General features: G+C 36.6%; 1 protein-coding gene across 1 annotated transcript in view; it reads right to left on the reverse strand.

Moving 5' to 3' along the window:
* Positions 1-1,688: 1,688 nt before the first annotated feature.
* Positions 1,689-20,125, reverse strand: part of Pxdnl (peroxidasin like) — a 471,071-nt gene continuing 452,634 nt past the window's right edge. Inside the window, exons 21-23 of the mRNA XM_058573993.1 lie at positions 19,237-19,366; positions 6,712-6,825; positions 1,689-5,881 (exon numbers count right to left, since the gene is read on the reverse strand). Of these exons, the coding sequence (XP_058429976.1) occupies positions 5,750-5,881; positions 6,712-6,825; positions 19,237-19,366 (376 nt within the window). The 3' untranslated portion in view covers positions 1,689-5,749. The remainder of the gene's footprint in view (positions 5,882-6,711; positions 6,826-19,236; positions 19,367-20,125) is intronic.

Genomic DNA, 20,125 nt, shown 5'->3' on the forward strand with positions numbered 1-20,125 from the left:
TTATATGTGTCTAGAAATGTGTCCATTTCTTCTAGATATTGCCATTAGTTTTTCATAATAGCTTCTAATGATCCTTTTTATTTTAGTGAAATTGGTTGTAATATCTTCTCCACATCTAATTTTATCTTGGCCTTCTCTGTTTTCTTCTACTTGGTCTAGCCAAAGAATTGCTGATTTTGTTTCTTTTTCAAAGAACTTTGTTTCATTGATCTTTTGTGGTTTTGGCCTCTATTTTATTTCTGCTCTCATCTTTGTTATTCTTTTCCTTTACTTAGGTTTGTCCTTGGTTTTCTAAGTCCATGACATTCATTATTAGGTTGTTTATTTGAACTCCTTCTGTTTTGTTAATAGAGCATTCACTGTCATAAATTTACCCTTAGGACTTCTTTTGCTGCATTCCACAAGTTTTGATATATGGTGCTTCCATTTTACTTGTTTTGAGAATTTTTAAATTCCCCTTACGGCTTCCTTAATGAGTCACTATTTATTCAAAACTGTGTTGTTCAGTTTTCATGCATTGGTACAATTTCTAAAATTTCCTTGTTTTCTTATAGTTTTATTTTACTGCAATAAAAAAGATATGGGATATATCATTAATGTTTTTTAATTTTTAAGACTTTTTTGTGGTCTAATATATGCTTTCTTCTAAAGAGAATTTCATGTAATAATTAAAAGAAAGTATATTCTGAAACTTTTGGATTGAATGTTCTGTAAATGTTAAATCCATTTGATATTTTTCTGACATATCTGGTTTCTTTATTGACTTTTTATTAGGATGGTGTGTATACTGATAAAAGTGGGGTACTAAATCCCCACTACTATTGTATTGGAGTCTACTACTGAACCCTTGGATCTTGAGGGTGGTACTCCCCATTCACTTCCATGTCACACCTGTTTCCAATAGTACAGAGCATCCATTGGACTTTCATCTATGTCACTCTACTGGGCCAAATTAAGTTTCTGAGTTAGTTACCCCCAAGCCCCTGTTGTAGGATGTCAGCAGGGTCACAGAAATATGCAGCTATTTCTGATTCCTAAAGTTGTCTAAATTTGGACAATAGCTCCCTTCTCAAGATGGTTCTTGGCTACCGCACACAAAGAGCACACAATGCTGGGACATGGTGTAAGATCCTTTTCCTTACCAAAAATATGACTTTAGAATTGTTAAACTCTGAATATCTCACATTGTTGTTATATTTTCATCTCAATAGTTTTTCCTTATTTAAAAACAGTATGAAATTTATTATTTTACTGTAATAGCATTTTCTTTCTTTGTGATACCACTTTATATTCTGCATATTTCATACATCTATGTTACATTTTTAAAATTCTCTTTAATATTATTTAAATCTTCTGCCTGAATCAACTTATATATTATTGGTTTTAATTTTCTTTTTTAGATGTTCCTTTTTTTCACATCTCTTTAAAATTTGTTGTAGACTGCTTTACTCTGGCTCCCTCCCTCCTCTCATCTCTTTGCAACTTTAAAGTTTGAATATTGTAGTTTCTTTTATAATATTCTATTATCTCAAATTCTTAGAAATGGAATACTGATAATCTTATTTGTTGTGATCCTTGACTAACCCGTAGGATTACCTGTATCTTCATGTGGCTTTTGATTTCTTTATTGGTATAAGAAACTATTTTTATTAGTTTTTTGGCTGCAGATTCACTCACCTCATTGCTAGTATCAGTTTGGACTACACACCTCCTCATGTTATGAGAGATTCGCTCCCATGAATAGTTCTAAATAAAGAACTTTCTTACAGCATCTCTGGGCTCAGATCACAGTTTCCAGGCCTCATTCATGGGGAAGGACATCCTATGGAAGTGACTTAGTTTATGGGTTTTTTTGTTTGTTTAATGACCCTTTATAAATTCACTATCCCCTACCTGCTAAACCCTGCATCTGACATAATTTTGTCCCTGGCTCATCTTTTATTCTATTGGCACACATTCCTCTTGTGTTCAACTACACATTGCATGCTTTTGTCATCCTTATTGAGCATTTCTAGAAATATGAAGAGCAGAATTGTGGTTCCGTCAGTTCTCCATGTTGTTAGCAATTTGAGGCAGTTAGGACATGGAACATCTCCTGAAGGTTCCTGGCACTTCCACAGTCTGGGCTTTGTTTTAACAAGAGCCAGTGGGGTCCCTGTCTTCTTCCTCTTGCTGGGTTCATTCCTGGGATCTCCAGGTTCATCATTCTATAGCTGTGTGGGTCCCAGGCCTGTCTTGTCAATTCTGACTCTAAAATCTTCTCCTCATAGATACCTGTTCATCCAGCGTGGATGCTTTCTCTTTATAAACTGTTTTTCTTTATTTTGTGAGCAAACTGAAACCTACTCACTTGCTCAAGTCTGAGATTCCCAAGTCGATCATGTATTCCTCTGCTCTGACAGAAAATCATGCTATTTCTCTTATATATGCTTTCATTTAAAAGGGACACCTGATTCTTTTAACTTTTGGAAGATTCTAAGTCTCTAAAAACCCAAGTTTTCTTCTAATTCAATTTAGTCTCTTTTCCCCCTAAATGGTGTTAACTGCTTCATTCCAGTAAACTGTCTCAGCTTATGTGGCCTTGACTTGAATTGTTGATCCTGATGTTATTTATCTAAAATCGGAACACAACTAGAATTTCTACAAATTAAAAATTCACTAGTAATTCTCAATAAGAAAAATATTTTCATTCTAGCTCCTCTTAGTTCTAGAAACAACATCCTAAGATCTCGAGACTCAGGTCTGGGCTCTGCACTACACCACATGCCCCCTCCTCCGGAGGTCACTAAATGCATTCTTGGTAGACAAAGATCCTGGTAGATTCTTCCTTGAGAAAACTTCATTTATTCTCAACATATCAGATATATTCACGCACGTAGAATTAAGCTTTTTCAAGACTCCTTTAACCAAAATATGACTGATGCGTAGCCAGGTAAAAAAAAATGAATGAGTAGTTTATAGTACATTTCCCACTCACGAATAAAAGTGTAATTAATTTTTTTTAAGTTAGCTGGGCATGGAGGTGTACACCTGTAATCTCAGTAACTTGGGAGACTGAGGCAGGAATATCACAAGTTCAAAGCCAACCTGGGCAACTTAGCGAAACCCTGTCTCATTCTTTTACAAAGTTTATTAATAGAAAAGGATATGTGCCCTCATAATGTTGAGAAACATTACATACCCTTTTTTCCTATTTTATACTTGAAATGAAGATTTAAATATTGACTCATTTCTGGTGCTTATATCAAAAGTCATCGAATTATCTCACACAAGGACTAAAAGTAGAGTTACAACGTTACATTTAAGATGGGCTTTTAGAATCATTTGTCTCTATATCATCTCTCACTTTGTATATTCATAAAACAGATCTTATGTAATTTTTCATAAACTACCATGCCAATAACTTTTGAGGACATTCAACTAAATGTGGCTTTTAATATTGCATATTTCTCTGAACATGGTAGAAAGGATTTCTATATGAGCTGTCCTTGAACTTGATTTGACCTACTAATGAACTATATTTTATTTGAAACAGAAGCTTAGAATGTATACACATGGCATTGGTCCTGGGATAGTTGTAGTAAGTACAGTTCAGTGAATAGACATTAACTTCACAGTTAAACCTAACTTTTAAAAATGGTTTAAAAGTCTTTACCAGAAAACCCATTTTCCCTACCTTTGCCCTCACCCATAAACGCAGTTCTAGAAAACAAATAAATCAATAGAAACACTCATTTTTCTTGTAAACTGTTATTTGTCCTGAGTGTTAAAGATTATTTGTGAGATAAGTGCCCTATTTTCAACTGCCAATCCCAAATAAAAGTAGTGTGTACCCCTTCAACTTCATGTCCTGCTGTTCTATGTGCAGTATGGTCATTTATGTGCAGGGGGCCTAGGAAAGTAATTAAAGTCCTCCTGAAGAGGAGACAGTTTTGAACCCTCTCATGCAATCACACAGCCTGGCTTAAAACTTTTGTTTTTCTAAATTAGAAGAAATCTGAAAAAGAGTGAACCCAGGAATGTTTTTCATTCTTTATATACACCTTCCTGTGAAAGTAGAGGATGTCAAATCTACTAAATTCTTTTGTCCCAGATCAGAAGAGTGTCATCACACATAAGAAACAATAAATGTTATCTCAAGTAGATGTTGTAGCATAATGTCATATATTAAAATGTTAACAAATTCACTTGGCTTTCCAATGTTTTAAATTTACTTATAACAAACGAAATTACTAAGGAAGAAACACTGTCAATGCTTGTATTTCATAGAATATATACATGGAAACATGCACATGCACAACACAGACAGATACACATACCCTGAAACTGAAAAGAGTAATCATATTTGAACTGTAGAAATGGAGGGCAGAGATAGATATAAACTTGGGAAACATTTGAAAATTTTATCATGTGCAATATGACTTTTAAAAATGACACATTAAATATAAAGCTGTGGGTGTAGTTCAGTGGTAAAACATGTGCTTAGCATGTGTGAAGCCCTGGATTTAATCCCGAGCACCAATACATATACATACAAATATATATGTGAAAGCAAAAGATAGTGCATGTGTTTAAGTTATAATACTCATTTTATCAAACTCCAAAACATCTTCCTACACTCATGATACTAAAACCACAAGAAGAAGGTTGCATAATAACTCTAAATTTGGGGAAATTATGTCTGTTTTTAAAAGTTTCTTTTGTGATTGGAAATCAGTAAAGCTATCTCCCTGAGATCCTGTCTTGGCAGGACACTATGTGAAGTTTTGGCACAAAGTTTCATTTAAAGCTGTCTACCCACAACTGCATCCGACCCCCACATATGGGTGCACATCACATTTTATGTCATATTTTCAATTCTAATAGTAAATGAAAATCACATAATTTACTGAATATCATGGGGTTTTGTATGAAATGCTGTAATAGCACCAAAATCAGGAGAATTCCATAGGAACACCTTTTGTAAAAGTCAAGAACACTTTTCAATTTTTCTGATAGTAAATTCATATTGCGCCTGAATTTCAGTCTTGGCTATATTTCAATGTTGACACCTCATGACTTGTAATAATGACAAGTAAGAGAAAGGCAGATACTGAGAAATTTTGCTTTGAAGTCACTCTCGCATAGAGTTTGCATTTTCCAGCCACATGCAAAACTGACAAGCTCCCTAAAATAATGATATTCTTTCACTGACTTTTCCCTAATGTCTCAGAAGTTAGAAACTAATGAAAGTTAAGACAAGCACCTCCCCAGCAAAATCTGCCAACTGCCAAGGATGTAGATCTAAGAAAAGAGTTGGGTGGGGAGAAGAGCATCACAACATTGTCACAGATTTTTCATAGTTCTTTTCTCCACATGCAAAACTCATTCTCCCAAAATTCCTTCAGATGATGAAATCTCTGAATTTTGATGGGTACTTTCCAGAGTACTCATATTTTTTAAAAAATTATTACAGGATATTCTTTTATTTTCTACCTTATATTTAAAAACCTATGGCTTACAATCAGAAAATTTCCTTAAGATGAAATCATTCCTATGCCCTTTATACCCTTTTTAGGTTTGCATTATTCCAAAGCTCATTAGAAAATGAAAAGATAAAAGATGTTCAATTTGTTTAAGGTTTAAATGAACTAGCTTGTTCTTAAATCAGTGGTTTCCGTATCAAGGATGTGACTCCAGGTTAAAAGTTGAACTCCTAAGTGTCTCTCCCTGAGAAATTCTCTGTTCAGGGTTCAAGAGCAGATATTGGCTAGTGTTTCTTGGAGGCATCGGCTGGCATTCTTTGGTCTCTGCACACTGGACAACAGCTTCCTTTCATCAATTCAGGACTGAGACATGGAGCCAAGGGACAATTCTTCACCATGCATGTGACTTGGCCACTCTGAAAAGTTAAAAAAAAAAAGTATGAAATGAAATACTGAATATCTAAATATGATAAAAAGTGCCCAGGGTCTGAGCTAATATTTGCACATGTATCCTATTCATCCTTTCTTTCTGCACATTTGCAGCATGAAAAGCAAGGCCTGAAATACAACCCTATAATGCATGACTTCTGGTATTATACAGCATGATATGCATTAAGGAAGTTCATGCATTTCCAGAGGGCTGGTGGGAATTAGCTCTATTCAGAAAGCAAACTAAACAACAAATTTAGGGCATGAAAAAAATGGTGGATACTATGATAAATCATTTTTATATTGTTATAGGAACTCATTATCTAACCAGCTCTTTCGGGCAGTGTTTTTGGTGATCTGAGTTGAGAATAACGAGATGACTCGAAATCCCCTTCTGCTTCAGTTGACTTGTATGACCTTGGATGAGTGACTTACACTTGCCTAGATCCTGCTCCCTCATCTGTCAGTGAAGATGTGAAAGGTCTACATGCTGTCTGGCAATCACTTCATTAGATCATAGCCACATTTATATAAATAGTCAGAAGTCTCAAAAATCCTACACCAGTCTCTTGATCCTAAAAATATGCCTTAAACAGTCTGAGAACATAACTCAGTGGTAGAGTGCTTATGTAGCATTTTCACGGCCCTGGCCTCAATCCCCTGTACTGTACAATTTTTTTTTTCTTTTAAATTCCTGAATTACTCACAAAAAAAAGAATTTTTTCCCCCTGTTTTTGAATTTTTCAGGTGCATTTCAATTGGCTGGCAAGAAGAAGTAAAGCAGGAAAATGATAGAAAGACCTCTGGCAGCACATACCTCACAGGTACAGTTAATGCAGTCTTCTTTCATCCAGTGCTCCCGGTCTCTCCTGTGAGTCCCTTTATCATCCCTGCATCCCCCCTGCTTTAGGCGTGCCTCCAGCTTGTTTATCTGAAAAGAAGAGGAGAGGAAAGTGGGAATTCAAGTAGGAGCAACAAAGCTGATAAATAACATGGCTGGATGAAATGCTCCACTCTGTAAAGCACACTCCTAGAAGGCAGAGGAAACTTCAAAGCCCACATTATTTCTCTTTCACATTTTCCCCCAGAACTTAATACATTTGAATCATCCAGCAGCTAAACTGATAAACAGTTTCCTATGCATGGAAGAATGTTGAACACGGATCTAGGATTTGAAGAAGTACATTTTTTAAAAGAAAGGGATTTTCACATCAAATAAGTGAAGTTACATATTTAGAAAAATCTCAGTAGAAACAACAATTCAACAAATCAATATTTTATTTCTTCCTTGTTACTAAGCTGTTCTGTATTACATTCATTTAACAAACGTGCACTAAGTTTTAAGGATGAAAGCAAGAAACTCAGGCTCTTAAGGTGCTTATGATTTGGTAGAAATAGCAACACAATAGCTAAAAGCCAGTTAGATAATGAGGGTTTATATGGATTTGGGGAAGCCCACCCCAGGAAGGTAGAGGAGACCCTATATATGAACTGAAGAGTTCCCTCCAAATTCATGGGTGAAGTCCTAATCCTGCAATGAATATTCAGAGATGGGGCCTATCATGATATAATTAAGGTTAAATTAGTTGTAAGGGTGGGGCTTTAATTCAGTTTTACCAGAGTTCTTATAAAACAAGAAAAAGACACTAGGAGTCTGCATAGAAGAAAGACCATGTGGAGGTGCAGTAAGAAGGTGAACATCAGTGAGCTGGAAAACGAGGCCTCAGAGGATAGAGCCACAGTCAGCACCATGACCTTGAATTTCTAGACTCCAGAAATACAAGGAAATCAATTTCTGTTTTTTACACCACTTAGCCCATGGTATTTTGTTACAGTGCCTGAGCAGACATTACAATATGCCTTCCATGAGAAAAACTATGTCAGCTGCAAAAAACTGACAAATATTACAGAACAAATATTTCAGAGAAAAGCCACTTCCGACAAATGGAAAAATTATGTGTCCAACCACCAAGACCACAAGCAGGTCAGTATTTTCAGGAATGAAAACTGATGGAGGCGGGGGAGAGTACAAGCAAATTTTGGTGAGAACTGAGACTTGAGGAGTACGCAGATCCTAAAACTGATGTAAGTTAACTGACTACCCACTGAGAAGGAAATAACACCACCATATTCACTACTATCGCTATACAGAGGATCAACTGGTGGGATTTGTGACTGAAAACAGAGGAAAGGGCAAGGAGACCAATATGCTCCAGAGAAGAAGGAGAAGGCAAAAGTCACAAGAGACATTCAGCAGGTAGAGGTGCTTGGCTGGATCAGGGGTAGAGGAAAAACGAAGAATCCACAGTAGCTCCAAAGATCCAGTTTTCATCAGGTGCATAAATAATGGTGACATTCAACAGGATATTATTCTAGAGAATAAATTGCAAAAGAGTAATAACGTATGAAAAAATTAAAGATGTTTAGTTAAACAAGGTTTTTAGGAACAATGGAATGATATGATTTTCAAAACTAAGAGAGACCAAGTCCAAGAATATTGATTGACTTGTCAAAGCACTGTGGCTGCATTGTCATGGGTTGAATTGAGTTCCCCACAAAATGTATGTAATGAAGTCATCAGTATATCAGGGCATGACTATATTTGGAGGAAAAACATACGACCTTTGAGTTTCTGGGTCTGGTTTATTTTACTTAACGTAATGTTTTCCAGTTCCATCCATTTTTTTCCACAAATAACATAATTTCATTTTTCTTTATGGCTGAATAAAACTCCATTGTGTATAAAAGAACATTTTCTATATCTATTTGTCCATTGATGGACATCTAAAACTCCCAAATTACACTGCAAATTGGTGCAGCCAATATGGAAAGCAGTATGGAGATTCCTTGGAAAATTAGAAATGGAACCACCCTTTGACCCAGCTATCCCACTCCTCAGTCTATAGCCAAAGGACTTAAAATCAGCATAGTACAGGGACACAGCCACATCAATGTTTACAGCAGCACAATCCACAATAGCTAACTGTGGGAGCCAACATAGGTGCCCTTCAATAGATGAATGGATAAAAAACAGTGGCATATATATATACCCAATGGAATATTACTCAGCAATAAGAGAGAATAAAATCATGGCATTTGCAGGTAAATGGATGGAGTTGGAGGAGATAATGCTAAGTGAAGTTAGCCAATCCCTAAAAACCAAATGCCAAATGTTTTCTCTGACAATAAGGAGCCTGATTCATAGTGGTGTAGGGAGGGGGAGCATGGGAGGAATAGACAAACTCTAGATAGGGCAGAGGGGTGGGAAGGTAAGGGAGGGCGCATGGGGTTAGAAATGATGGTGGAATGTGATAGATGGAAAGGACAGAAGCATCCTTTAGTGTATAAACTTGAATTGTAAAGTCAAAAGCACTCTCTCTAAGGCTCAAGATTTGAAAGCCCAATATGCTTATTCAGAGCACAAAAGATCTGTCTCCAGATGTTTCACAAGAGAACACAGCCTGTAAATTTGCAGGCCCACACCTACAAGATGCAAGGCCGTGGTTGGACATTGTTCCTCATCTCTTTGTTATAAAACAGTGAAGAAATCTGTCTGTTTTCAGAAATATCATGAGTGTTTTATTCGGCTTTTTCACTGCTATAACCAAGAGACTGACAAGAACAATTAGTGGACGAAAAGTTTATTTGGGTCTCACAGTTTCAGAGGTCTCAGTCCATCGATAGCTCTGTGCCTGAGGTAAGGCAGAATATCAGGGAGGAAGAGTGTGGGAGGAGGACAGTGGCCCAGGACATGGCCACCAAGAAGCAGAGAGAGAGTTCTACTCAATAAAGACAAAATACATACCCCAAAGGCACACCCCCAATGACCCATCGCCTCCTGCCACACTCTACCTGCTTACAGTTACTACCCGGTTAATCCCAGTCAGTGGATTAATGCACTGATTAGATTAAGGCTCTCATAACCATTATTTCACCTTTAATCTTTTTTACATTGTCTCACACATGAGCTTTTGGGGAAATCCTAATATCTAAACTGTAACAATGAGTTAAGAATAAACCAAGGAGGTTGAGGCATTATTCTCATCCTTACAAGAAAAATTGCACAAACTGAAAATCAGTGACTTTTCTTGGAGAACTAGGATCAGAGGGTAAACGACTGTCTGAAATTTAGAAGACAAGTAAATTAAAAGAGATATGGCAGGGCTGGGATTGTGGCTCAGTGGTACAGTGATCGCCTAGCATGCCCGAGGCACTGGGTTCAATCCTCAGCATCACATAAAGATATGTGTCCACCTAAAACTAAAAAATAAATATTAAAAAAAATGTTTAAAAGAAGAGAGACATGGCAACCACATTCTGCTTACTGAGCAGACTGATGAGTATTGAAGCCACAATCTGATAGGAACACTGACAGCTTTATGTATGTGTCAACGTGGAGAGAATGTTTGTGGATGAGATTAGCATTTAAATTGGTGAACTTTGGGTAAAGCAGACTGCCCTTTGCAATGTCAGTGGGCCTTACCCAATGAGTTGGAGGCCTGAGTGGAGCCAATGTTTGGCCTTCCTAAGCAGGAAGGAATTCTCCAGAAGACAACCTTCCAGTCTGCAGCACTGATTCTTCTGGGTTTTGAGCCTGTGGGACCACACTGCAGAATGGACTTGACAGTCTCTGTAGTTGCCAGTCTCTATATTCACCCTAGTGAGCTGGTGTTATATATATAACAATCAAGTAAACAATAAATTAATCTATTTGTTCTCTATCTGTGGAGAACGTAAAACCAACTTAATGGTAATTTTGCCAAATTGCTCAAGACTGAGTGAGAACCCATGTGAACCAGACAAAATGCTGGAAGTTACTGTCTTATGGGGCCCCACACATTCACAGGCTTTATTAAAAGGAACTTCATGAGGTTGTATTGAAAGGATCTAACAAACGTTCTTCCATTGCCATGGCTTGGGGAGGGTAAGGAACATCCTTTGTGAAACACACATAGAGCCTTTTCTGTAAGAAACTCATTGTTATACAAAATTACATATAAGAGGATGTGAGGGAAAAGGGGGAAAAAAAGAGAGAAAAATGAGTTACAGTAGATGGGGTAGAGAGAGATGATGGGAGGGAAGGGGAGGGGGATAAGAAGGGGATAGGAAAGGCAGCAGAATACAACAGACACTAGTATGGCAGTTTGTATAAATGTGGAAGTATAACCAACGTGATCCTGCAATTTGTACATGTGGTAAAAATAAGAATTCATACCCCATTTGAATCAAATGTATGATATATGATATGTCAAGATCATTGTAATGTTTTGAGCAGCCAATAAAAAATAAAGAAAGAAATACCTATATGCCAAGAGGAAGGATTTGCCAGGGCAGAGCTCTAATACCTTGTCCAAACTAAGAGAAGGGAATTCTTACTCACTTCATTCATCCTCCGGCTTCCTGGCTCATATGGTGAATATAGAAACTAAAAGTCAATTTTTCCATGAAATTGATTAGGAATGGCCCAGACAGGGACCATGCAGTCAGGGGGGAAAGTCACAGCATTGGAGAAACACTTGTGAAGGTGACAGCCCCCAAAACAGGTCCATTAAGAAACCAAGATTTAGCCAGAAGACAAAATAGTACTCCCCTGCCCCCACACCTAGCCAGGACACCCAGCTATGATAACCATGTGTTACAGCAGAGACACTTGAAAGCCACAGACTAGCTATGAGCAAGAGGATGCCTCAGGAGGCCAAAGTCAACAGAGGAAAGAAAAATAAGGATGCTAGAGAAATGATGACACCTAAAGCTACATGAAGCACTAAACAGAGCAGCATGTCGTCTATTCAACATACAAATCTAAAGCTAAGGTCGATTTACTGCAGTTCTGTCACTCAAGACATCATGCTTGGCTTTAAACCAAACTTACAAGGCATGATCAAAAGAAAGTAAAAGACTTTGTATGACTTAAAGTGAATATCAGAAGCAAACTCAGATGTTGGAATTATCATGCAGGGATTTACTATGACTAATATGCTCAGGACCAAAATGGGAAAAATAGAGAACATGCAGGAAAAGATTGGTAAGATAAGCACATAGATGGAAGGGCTAAGAAATAATAAGAAGACAATTCCAGAAATAATAAAACACCACGACCAACACGACTCCAGTGGTAGACTTGATGTGAAGTCAAGATGCTCTAGAGAAAGAAAACCAATAGTATATGTTTCATATCCTATCACTCTATTATAAAGGATTTACCTTAATGTATTGGCTGCCACGATTATGAAAACTGAAACGTCCCATTAGTTGGAGATCCAGAAAAGCCAGTGATCTGACTTGAAGTCCTGAGAGCCACACAAACAATTGTGCAGATTCCAGACCAGGTCTGAAGCCCGAGAACCAGAACCAAGAGATGATCCACGTACCAGTTTAAACAGTCTGCAGAAATCTCCCGAATCCTTCTTTTCTGCATGTTATTTGCACACTCAACAGATTTGTTAGTGCTCACCCATATTGGGAGGCCCATCTGCTTTACTTGGTTGTTAAAATGCTAATCTCTTCCAGCAACACCCCCACAAACACACTCAAAAACAATTTTTAATCAGATATCTGACCATCCCATGCCTCAGTCAGGTTGACATGTAAAATTAACCATCATATCCAGGATGGTCAAGGAAAGAATCATTTAACATGAAGATACATCAACAATAACTTCCCAAACTGAAATGCAAAAAGAAAAAAAAAAAAAAAGAAGAAGAAACTGGCAGAAAATCTAAGAACTTTAGGACATAAACAATTTTGCTCTTTGGGGTCCCTTGTAATCGCATAAGAACTTTGGATTCATTTTTCCATTTCTGCAAAAAAATGGTGTGTTAATTTTCTAGGACTGACGTAAACTGATATTACAGAGCTGGTTGTTCAAATGACAGTAATTTGTTCTCAAAGTTCCAGAGTCTAGAAGTCCAAGATCAAGGTTCAGGCAGGTGACTTTCCTCTGAAGCCTCTCCTCAGCTTGCGAAAGCACACTTCTCATCATGCATGTCTTGACACAGTGCATTTTATCACATTTTCCTCTGTGTAGGCACATCTTGAGCATCTGTCCTATGTCTTTAATCCCCTCTGCCACCCAACTTGGAATAGGGCCCACCCTAACAGCCTCATTTTTCACTTAGTTACCTTTTCTAATGGCCCAATCTTCAAATGCATCCACATTCTGTATACTGGGAGTTAGGACTTTAACCTGTAATTGTGGTGTTCCACACTTAGGGAGTACTTGGGGATTATTAACATCTTAACAATAGTAAGTCTTCCAATCAGTGAACATGGGCTGTTTTTTTCATTTATTTAGGTCTTTTTAAATTTCTTTCCACTACATTCTATGAGTTGCATAATTAAAGTTTTATAGTTCTTTGTTGGTTTTATTCTTGAATATTTTCCTAGCTTTGATGCAATTATAAATGGAATGTCTCGATTTTTTTTCCAGGTTGCTTATTCCAAGTGCAAAAAAATATAATTAGCTTCTGTATATTAACTTTGTATCACGCAATAATAAAAGACTTGCTTTTTAGGTCTAATAAACTATTATAATAACACTCAAATTGGTAAATAAAAATGGTACATTTTAGAATTCTCTACATACAAGATCATATCACCTATAACTCAAGATGATTTTACTTCTTCCTTTCTAATTTTGATGCCTTTCATTTAATTTTCTTGCCCAATTGCTATGGCTAAAACCTATAATACATTCTTGAGTAGAAGTGGCAAGAATTGACATCTTTGTCTTATTCCTGATTTTAGAAGGAAAACATTCAATATTTTATCATTAAATATGATGTTACATGAGGTTTTTTCAGATAGCTTCTATCAAGTTGAAAAAATTCCCTTCTATTCTACCTTTATTTTTATATCAAAAGGATATTTAATTCTATTAAATGATTTTTCCAAATTTACTAGGTGTTTTGTCTTTTGTTCTCTTAAGATGGTATGCTCAATTAATTGATTTTTCAGGTGTATTGAATTCCTGGGATGAATCCCTCTTAGTCAAGGTTCAAAACCCTTCATATAAATCACTGAATTCAGTTGACTAGTATTTTGCCAAGGATTTTTTCATAAGAGGTATAAGTGTGTAGATTTTTTCTGATATCTTTGGTCTGGGTATTTGCATAATGTCAGCCTCATAGAAAAAGTTCAAAGTATCTTTGTCTCTCTCTCTCATTGTTGGGGAGACTTTGTGAAGTACTGGTGCTAAGACTTGTTCAAATTTCTGAAAGAATTCATCAAGGAAGCTATTTGGGTTCATTCAGTCTAGGTTTCTCTTTGTGAAGTTTTGTTTGGTTGTCTCTTGTTTTACTGATTCAATCAGCTGCTGTTTAGGTCTATTTATATTTTGTATTTCTTCTTAAATTCATGTTAGTAGTTCACATCTTCATAGGAGTTTATGCATTTTATCTAAGTTATCTCCATTTGTTCATAGACAATGGTTCACAGTGTTAAAATCATTTTTTTATTATGTCAGTAGTGATGTTTCTTTCTTTGTTCCTGATTTAAGTAATTTGAATTTTCTCTTTATCAATCTAACTGAAGTATCTCAACTTTGTTGTTAATCTTTTCAAAGAATAAGCTTTAGTTTCTGTTGACTTTCTTACACTTTCGGTTTTCTATTTCATTATTATCCACTCTGCAATATTTAATTCTTTCTGTTTGTTTTCAGTTTAGGTCACTCTTTCTATGTTTCTTAATGGAAAATAGTAGATTATTGATTAGAGATATTTTTCCTTTAATGTTTTTTCCCCACAAGCACTGAATTAACTACATCCATCCGTCTGTTTTCTGTGTTTGGCGTTCATTTTCACTCACTTCAGAAAATATTCTCATTTCTCTTGTGATTTATTATGAGTAACATTTCATTGAATTTCCATGTATTTGTTAATTCCCAAAGTTTCTTTGGGGTATTTATATCTAATTTAAGTACACTGCACTTGGAGAACTTAATTGTCTTCTTTGATTGCCCTCTAACACTGTCTTCTCTGACAGTCAACATGCAGCCCAATGAAGACACAGGAAAGAAACATGGAGCAGCCCACCATTAGGGTTTGATTTAGCATGGCTGCTTCTAAACATCATTCCCTGCCTGTATCTTTGCCTCCTACAGTGTCCTGATAATCCCAGGATGACCTCACAAGCATAAATACCCTCTTGTTGCCTTTTAAAATATTCTCAGGTAACTGCCTCTTTCAAATCTTGGTGGGCTCCTCTTTCTAAAATAACTGTGCATTCACTATTCTCATTGTCCCAGGCCTTCTTTCAGGAAGGTGCCCCCCAAACCTCAGGACTCTCCTTGTATAAGAAGTTCACTGTCCTCTGTCCATAGCACAGGAGAACTCTCAGGAGGTTCATCCTAAAAACCCCAGCTAGAGTGGAAGCCTTGCTTTAAGGTGGAATTGCAATGACACATAAGTAAACAGGTCCTGCTTATACCACTAAACAATTACATCTCCAAAAAGTGTCCATTTTTCTTTTTTCTAAGATCATCACCATAGTGTAATCCATATATCATCACACCCCTGGGTGACAACAGCAGGTTATTAAGGCTATTTTTATATTCCTTGGTTCAACTCTCATAGGAACATCAGATTGCATTCCTTAAACGCAAACCCAGAGCAGTGCTAAATTCTCCTAACAGCTCCCTCATTCACTTGGAGCCCAGGAGAACATCATCCACATGGTCCTAGGAGGTCTCATCTAGAATTCTTCCACCCAACCATCTCATGCCTTTTTTTCCCTTTCTTGGTCAGATGATCTGCAGCCACACTGGACATTTTTCAGTTTCTTACAGATTTCATAACCGTTTAAAACTTAACTTTCACCTACTATAATTGTCACTTTAGTAACAACATTACCTGACTCTCTTTTTGAAAGCCTCTGAAATAACTTAGGTTCATTTTTTCTCATTCATCTTCATGTACATGTTCAATAATGTGATGGGGCTGGATTTTCTGAGATACGTCTCATTCTTTTCTTTCTTGGACTTATTATTAATATTGGCCTTTCATAATTTTAAAAAAAGGATCTAAATTAGATCAATAAGTTTTAGTAGTCAACCTAATGATTTCCATAGCTCTCTCCATTATCTATTTGTGTATCAATGGCCCCTGACTTATGCAGGTTCAACTTACATTTTTTTTTTACTTTACTATAGAGTACAAACAATATTCATTCAAAAGTTGTACTTCATGTTTTAAATTCTGATGTTTCCTGGCCTAGCTATACATGATATCTTCCTCCTTCATGATGCTGAGCAGGGGCAGGGAGCTGCAGTTCCCCAGTGAGCCCAAGCATTCTAAGAGGAAAGAAACAATATTCTGCAGTGAATTATGATGTTTGATAGGTTGGACATTTGCAATTTATGATATTTTGAACTTCTGATGAATTTATTGGGTTATAACCCCATGATAAATCAAGGAACATCTATATGTTCTATACATAATTGTGATCAATTTAGGTTAAAATTATTATTTATCTTTAAAAGAATAAGAAGAGAGGAAAATGAAATGATAAATGAGGAGATAAAAATGTTAATTACACTTACTTGATCATTATATATTGTATACATGTATTAAATGATCACTATAGCCCATCAATATGTATGCTTTTAGGTGTCAATCAAAAATAAATTTAAGAACCTGACAATCAGAACAAGCATTTTGTCTTTCACAATACCTAACCAAACACCAAGTCACAGTGAAACACATAATCTTCCCTAGAAAGAGGTTTTTCTATTGTCAGCTTTCTTCATAAGCACCCACCGTGCCCACAGATTTCAGTGGATCATTGCTAATCCTTCCCTCCATGGTTCTGGGGTTCTGGGTTAGAATCTACCAACGAGAGACATTCATATAAGGTTCAGAAGGAAAAGCCATTATGATTCTGAAGCACATTTGTCAGCAGATGCCTACACAAGGACTGAACTTGAGGATCCAGCAAAGATTTCAGAGATGTGCTGTGGCTTCCTAGTGAGCCCTGCAAATCCAGCAGCTATTCCTCTGGCTGTTGTGAATTCCCTGACTTCTTGCATCAAAACCTATTTCTGTGCTTATTTTTTATAAAACAAAGATTTGTTTAAAGACAATTCTTCACAGGACTTATTGCATCCACTCCAATGAGTAATAGAAAAACCACAGAGTTGCATATCTGCACATTCAGAAATGCCCTTTTCCATCTGACATGCTCACTTTCACAACCAGCTTTTCAACATGGGCTGTTACAACTCATGTCTTTATACAGCAAATGAGAAATGAGAAGCACATGCAAAATTTGAAAATCCTAAGAGTTTGCTATATCTGAAAAGATCCTTTGTCCCCAGAAAGTCTCTCTTCATTGTTCCCATCCACCTTTGGGCACTCGCCTGGCTCCAGTGTAGTTACACCTGAGGGCCTCCCAAGAAATTAGCTCAGCTTATCTCTGCTTTCCACTCTTAGCTCTTTATTTTTCCCAATTCCTTTTGGATGATCTGGGCTGATTTCTGGCTTCAGTCAATGTTCCTCACTGCTGGTGTTATGTCATGTTTACTTACGCATTTATATCCAATCTGATGGACAATTTCTCTCTGACATTCAATGTGCACAAGGCACCGTGAAGCACTGTAACCTCTTCCCATCTGTTTTGCCTGGCCAGGACTCAAGTAATCCTCTGACTCATATTAGAGATCATAGCATCTTCTTACTCCCTTTTCTAACCTTGACTAACCTGTCACACACCTTGGACTCCTGACAGATCCAGAGCTAACTTTGCTCCAACACAAAGAAATTGGTTATTTTTGGACATGAACTACTTTGCATCAATGAAAATTCCTCAGTGAAATAGTCTCAACTATTAAGAAATTTTCAATGGGAAGGAAGAGACAGAGTATTAAAGGGTAAAAGCATTCAATTTTGATGTATTTAGAGATATGTATGAATTCAGAATGTTATTAGAACTGAGAAAGGTCATCTAATGCAGTCTTTGGGTATCAATGCTTTCAGTCACTACCCTACATGTATGAAAAATAAAATTATCACCACCAATATATAGACCAAACTGGACCGAAATGTTGCTTATGGAGTCTACCTATGTTTGCAAATCATAAAATAAATTTACAGAAAAAGAGTTTGCTAAAGATGGACAGACTAATTTTGAAATGACTAGGCTCACCTTCTCTAGCCTAACACCAAGAACTCTTCCTTCTATTTTACCTTCTCTCTTCTCTGACATAATCACTCTCTGCAAATAGGATTTCTAAATGCAGAGCCCTAGGCCACTCCATCCATTCCACAATATTTTATATTAGCCCTCTTATAAACAAAGCCTCTCCTCCTTCAGATTTATGCTTAGGTTCACATTGGGTATGTGTCAATAATGGGGCATCGCAATCAGAGGAAGGACACTGATGTGCACACACCATTGTGGAATGTGGTACAGCCCACCTGGCACTGTAGTGCCAGCCTATTGGTGGAGCATACCCAGTGGGCAATGACACATCTCCAGAAAAGAACAGTTACGATACTTCTGCTGTGTAATTTCATTTGATCCTCACAATAGCCCTCAAAGTTCAGATAAGGACAGTAGGTCTGAATGATTAAATGTATTGCCAAAACAACGAGTAAGAACAGAACTTCCAAAAAGCAAATCCTGGGCTCACCACATACTCGTCCAAGGTTTTTGATAGTGTGAGGAAAAGTGTATGCCTCACATTGATGTTGATGTCTAAGGAACAGAGAGCTTGGAACCATGCCTTGAAAGAAACCAGGCTTGCATTTCTAAATGCAAACATCTTGATTGCCATTCCTAATACTAGCCAAATCCCTCTACTGATTCATTCCAAACTGTAGGGAAAAATCAAAGCAGGAGCCAGAACAACTGAGAAAAGAAGCAAAATTGCAGAGGAGTATGGGAAATTTAAAAATAACTTTTAAGAAAAGGAAAGCCAGAAAAACCAGTAATCATTAGAAGCTTCCTTGACTCCATCAAAAAAAAAAAAATGGATAAGAAAAGAACATGTTGTGCCACTGAAAATTATCTGTATTTTCTAGAGATAAAGAGAGCACCCAAACTCAATTATTCAGAAATGTGCTGGTGAAGAATTCAGAAACACAACACAGGGCTCCTGACCACCCAAATTCATGTGCATTGAAGACATTGGTATTGGGTGGAATAGGCATTCTGCATCTTGGTGGTGAGGGCTTCCCCTACCTCTTCTCGCCCTGATGCAGCTCTGACTATGACAAGACTCCTTATCTATGTAGTTATCATCTTGATATTGCATTAAGACTTTGAAAATGTTAGACAGATTTTTTTTTTAAGTTTACTTGTTCCAGTCCACACAACAAGGACTTGTTACTTGGCAGAGAAAACAAACCTGCTCTTTGAGAGTTGTAATGGTTTTCTGAATTTCTGCTGCAAAATTGCTGAAATCCTGGAAAAACTTTGTTTTGGCCAGAAGCAACACAATTGTAGCATCGTCATCCGAGTTCAAGCTGTCTTGTTGCCTGTTTTAAGAAACAAATGAAATGTTGGAAAATAAAAGTCGCAGGAAGTTTTTTAAACATCAACAAATATTCCTTTGACATTTTGAATATACAAAGCAGTGTGATTGGTGTTCTGTATAATCCTAAAAGAAAAAGGTATGACTGGAATTTGAAATTAAAATTAAATGGCATATAAAATGATAATCCAGTATCACATCTGCTTTATGTAGTTTATCTAAAATGATAGGGATTTTTATGAAATCAAGGGAATGTCATGTTGCATTTCGTATACATTTGACATATTATTTAAACCTCAAAGTGTGTCTTTTGCTAATGAATTGTTCATTTCAATTTACACATTGAAAAAGCTGTGACAAATTAGATATTACATATTATACAGTACCCAGGTGGGAAAGATCCTTGCTCTATTATAAATTCATGGCAAGAACTAAATTAAGAATAAGGATACTATGACAAAAATCGGATATCAAACCAGACACAAAATAGCTTAGTACTGTTGATAATTTTTAAAAAATCAAAAAGTTTTTGTGTGAATTGACAATGTTTCTTAGAGCTTAACTGACATCCTCAAAAATCACAGCAAATAACTTATTGATAAATAGAAATGAAAGTTCCCGACATCTATGCATATGACATATTGTTAAAAAACAGTTTTTATGGCTTTGATTTAGTTGATGTGATATCTGTGTCTCAAGTTTTCAACTATTTTCTAGTTTTTAAAACTTAATGCCTGAGAAGCCATTGTGACTTTCAAAATCA

This window comes from Marmota monax, unplaced genomic scaffold, assembly GCF_021218885.2.
Source record: "Marmota monax isolate L192 unplaced genomic scaffold, Marmota_monax_Labrador192_F-V1.1 WCK01_AAM20220418_F8-fsc00044, whole genome shotgun sequence".
Taxonomy (NCBI): Eukaryota; Metazoa; Chordata; class Mammalia; order Rodentia; family Sciuridae; genus Marmota; species Marmota monax.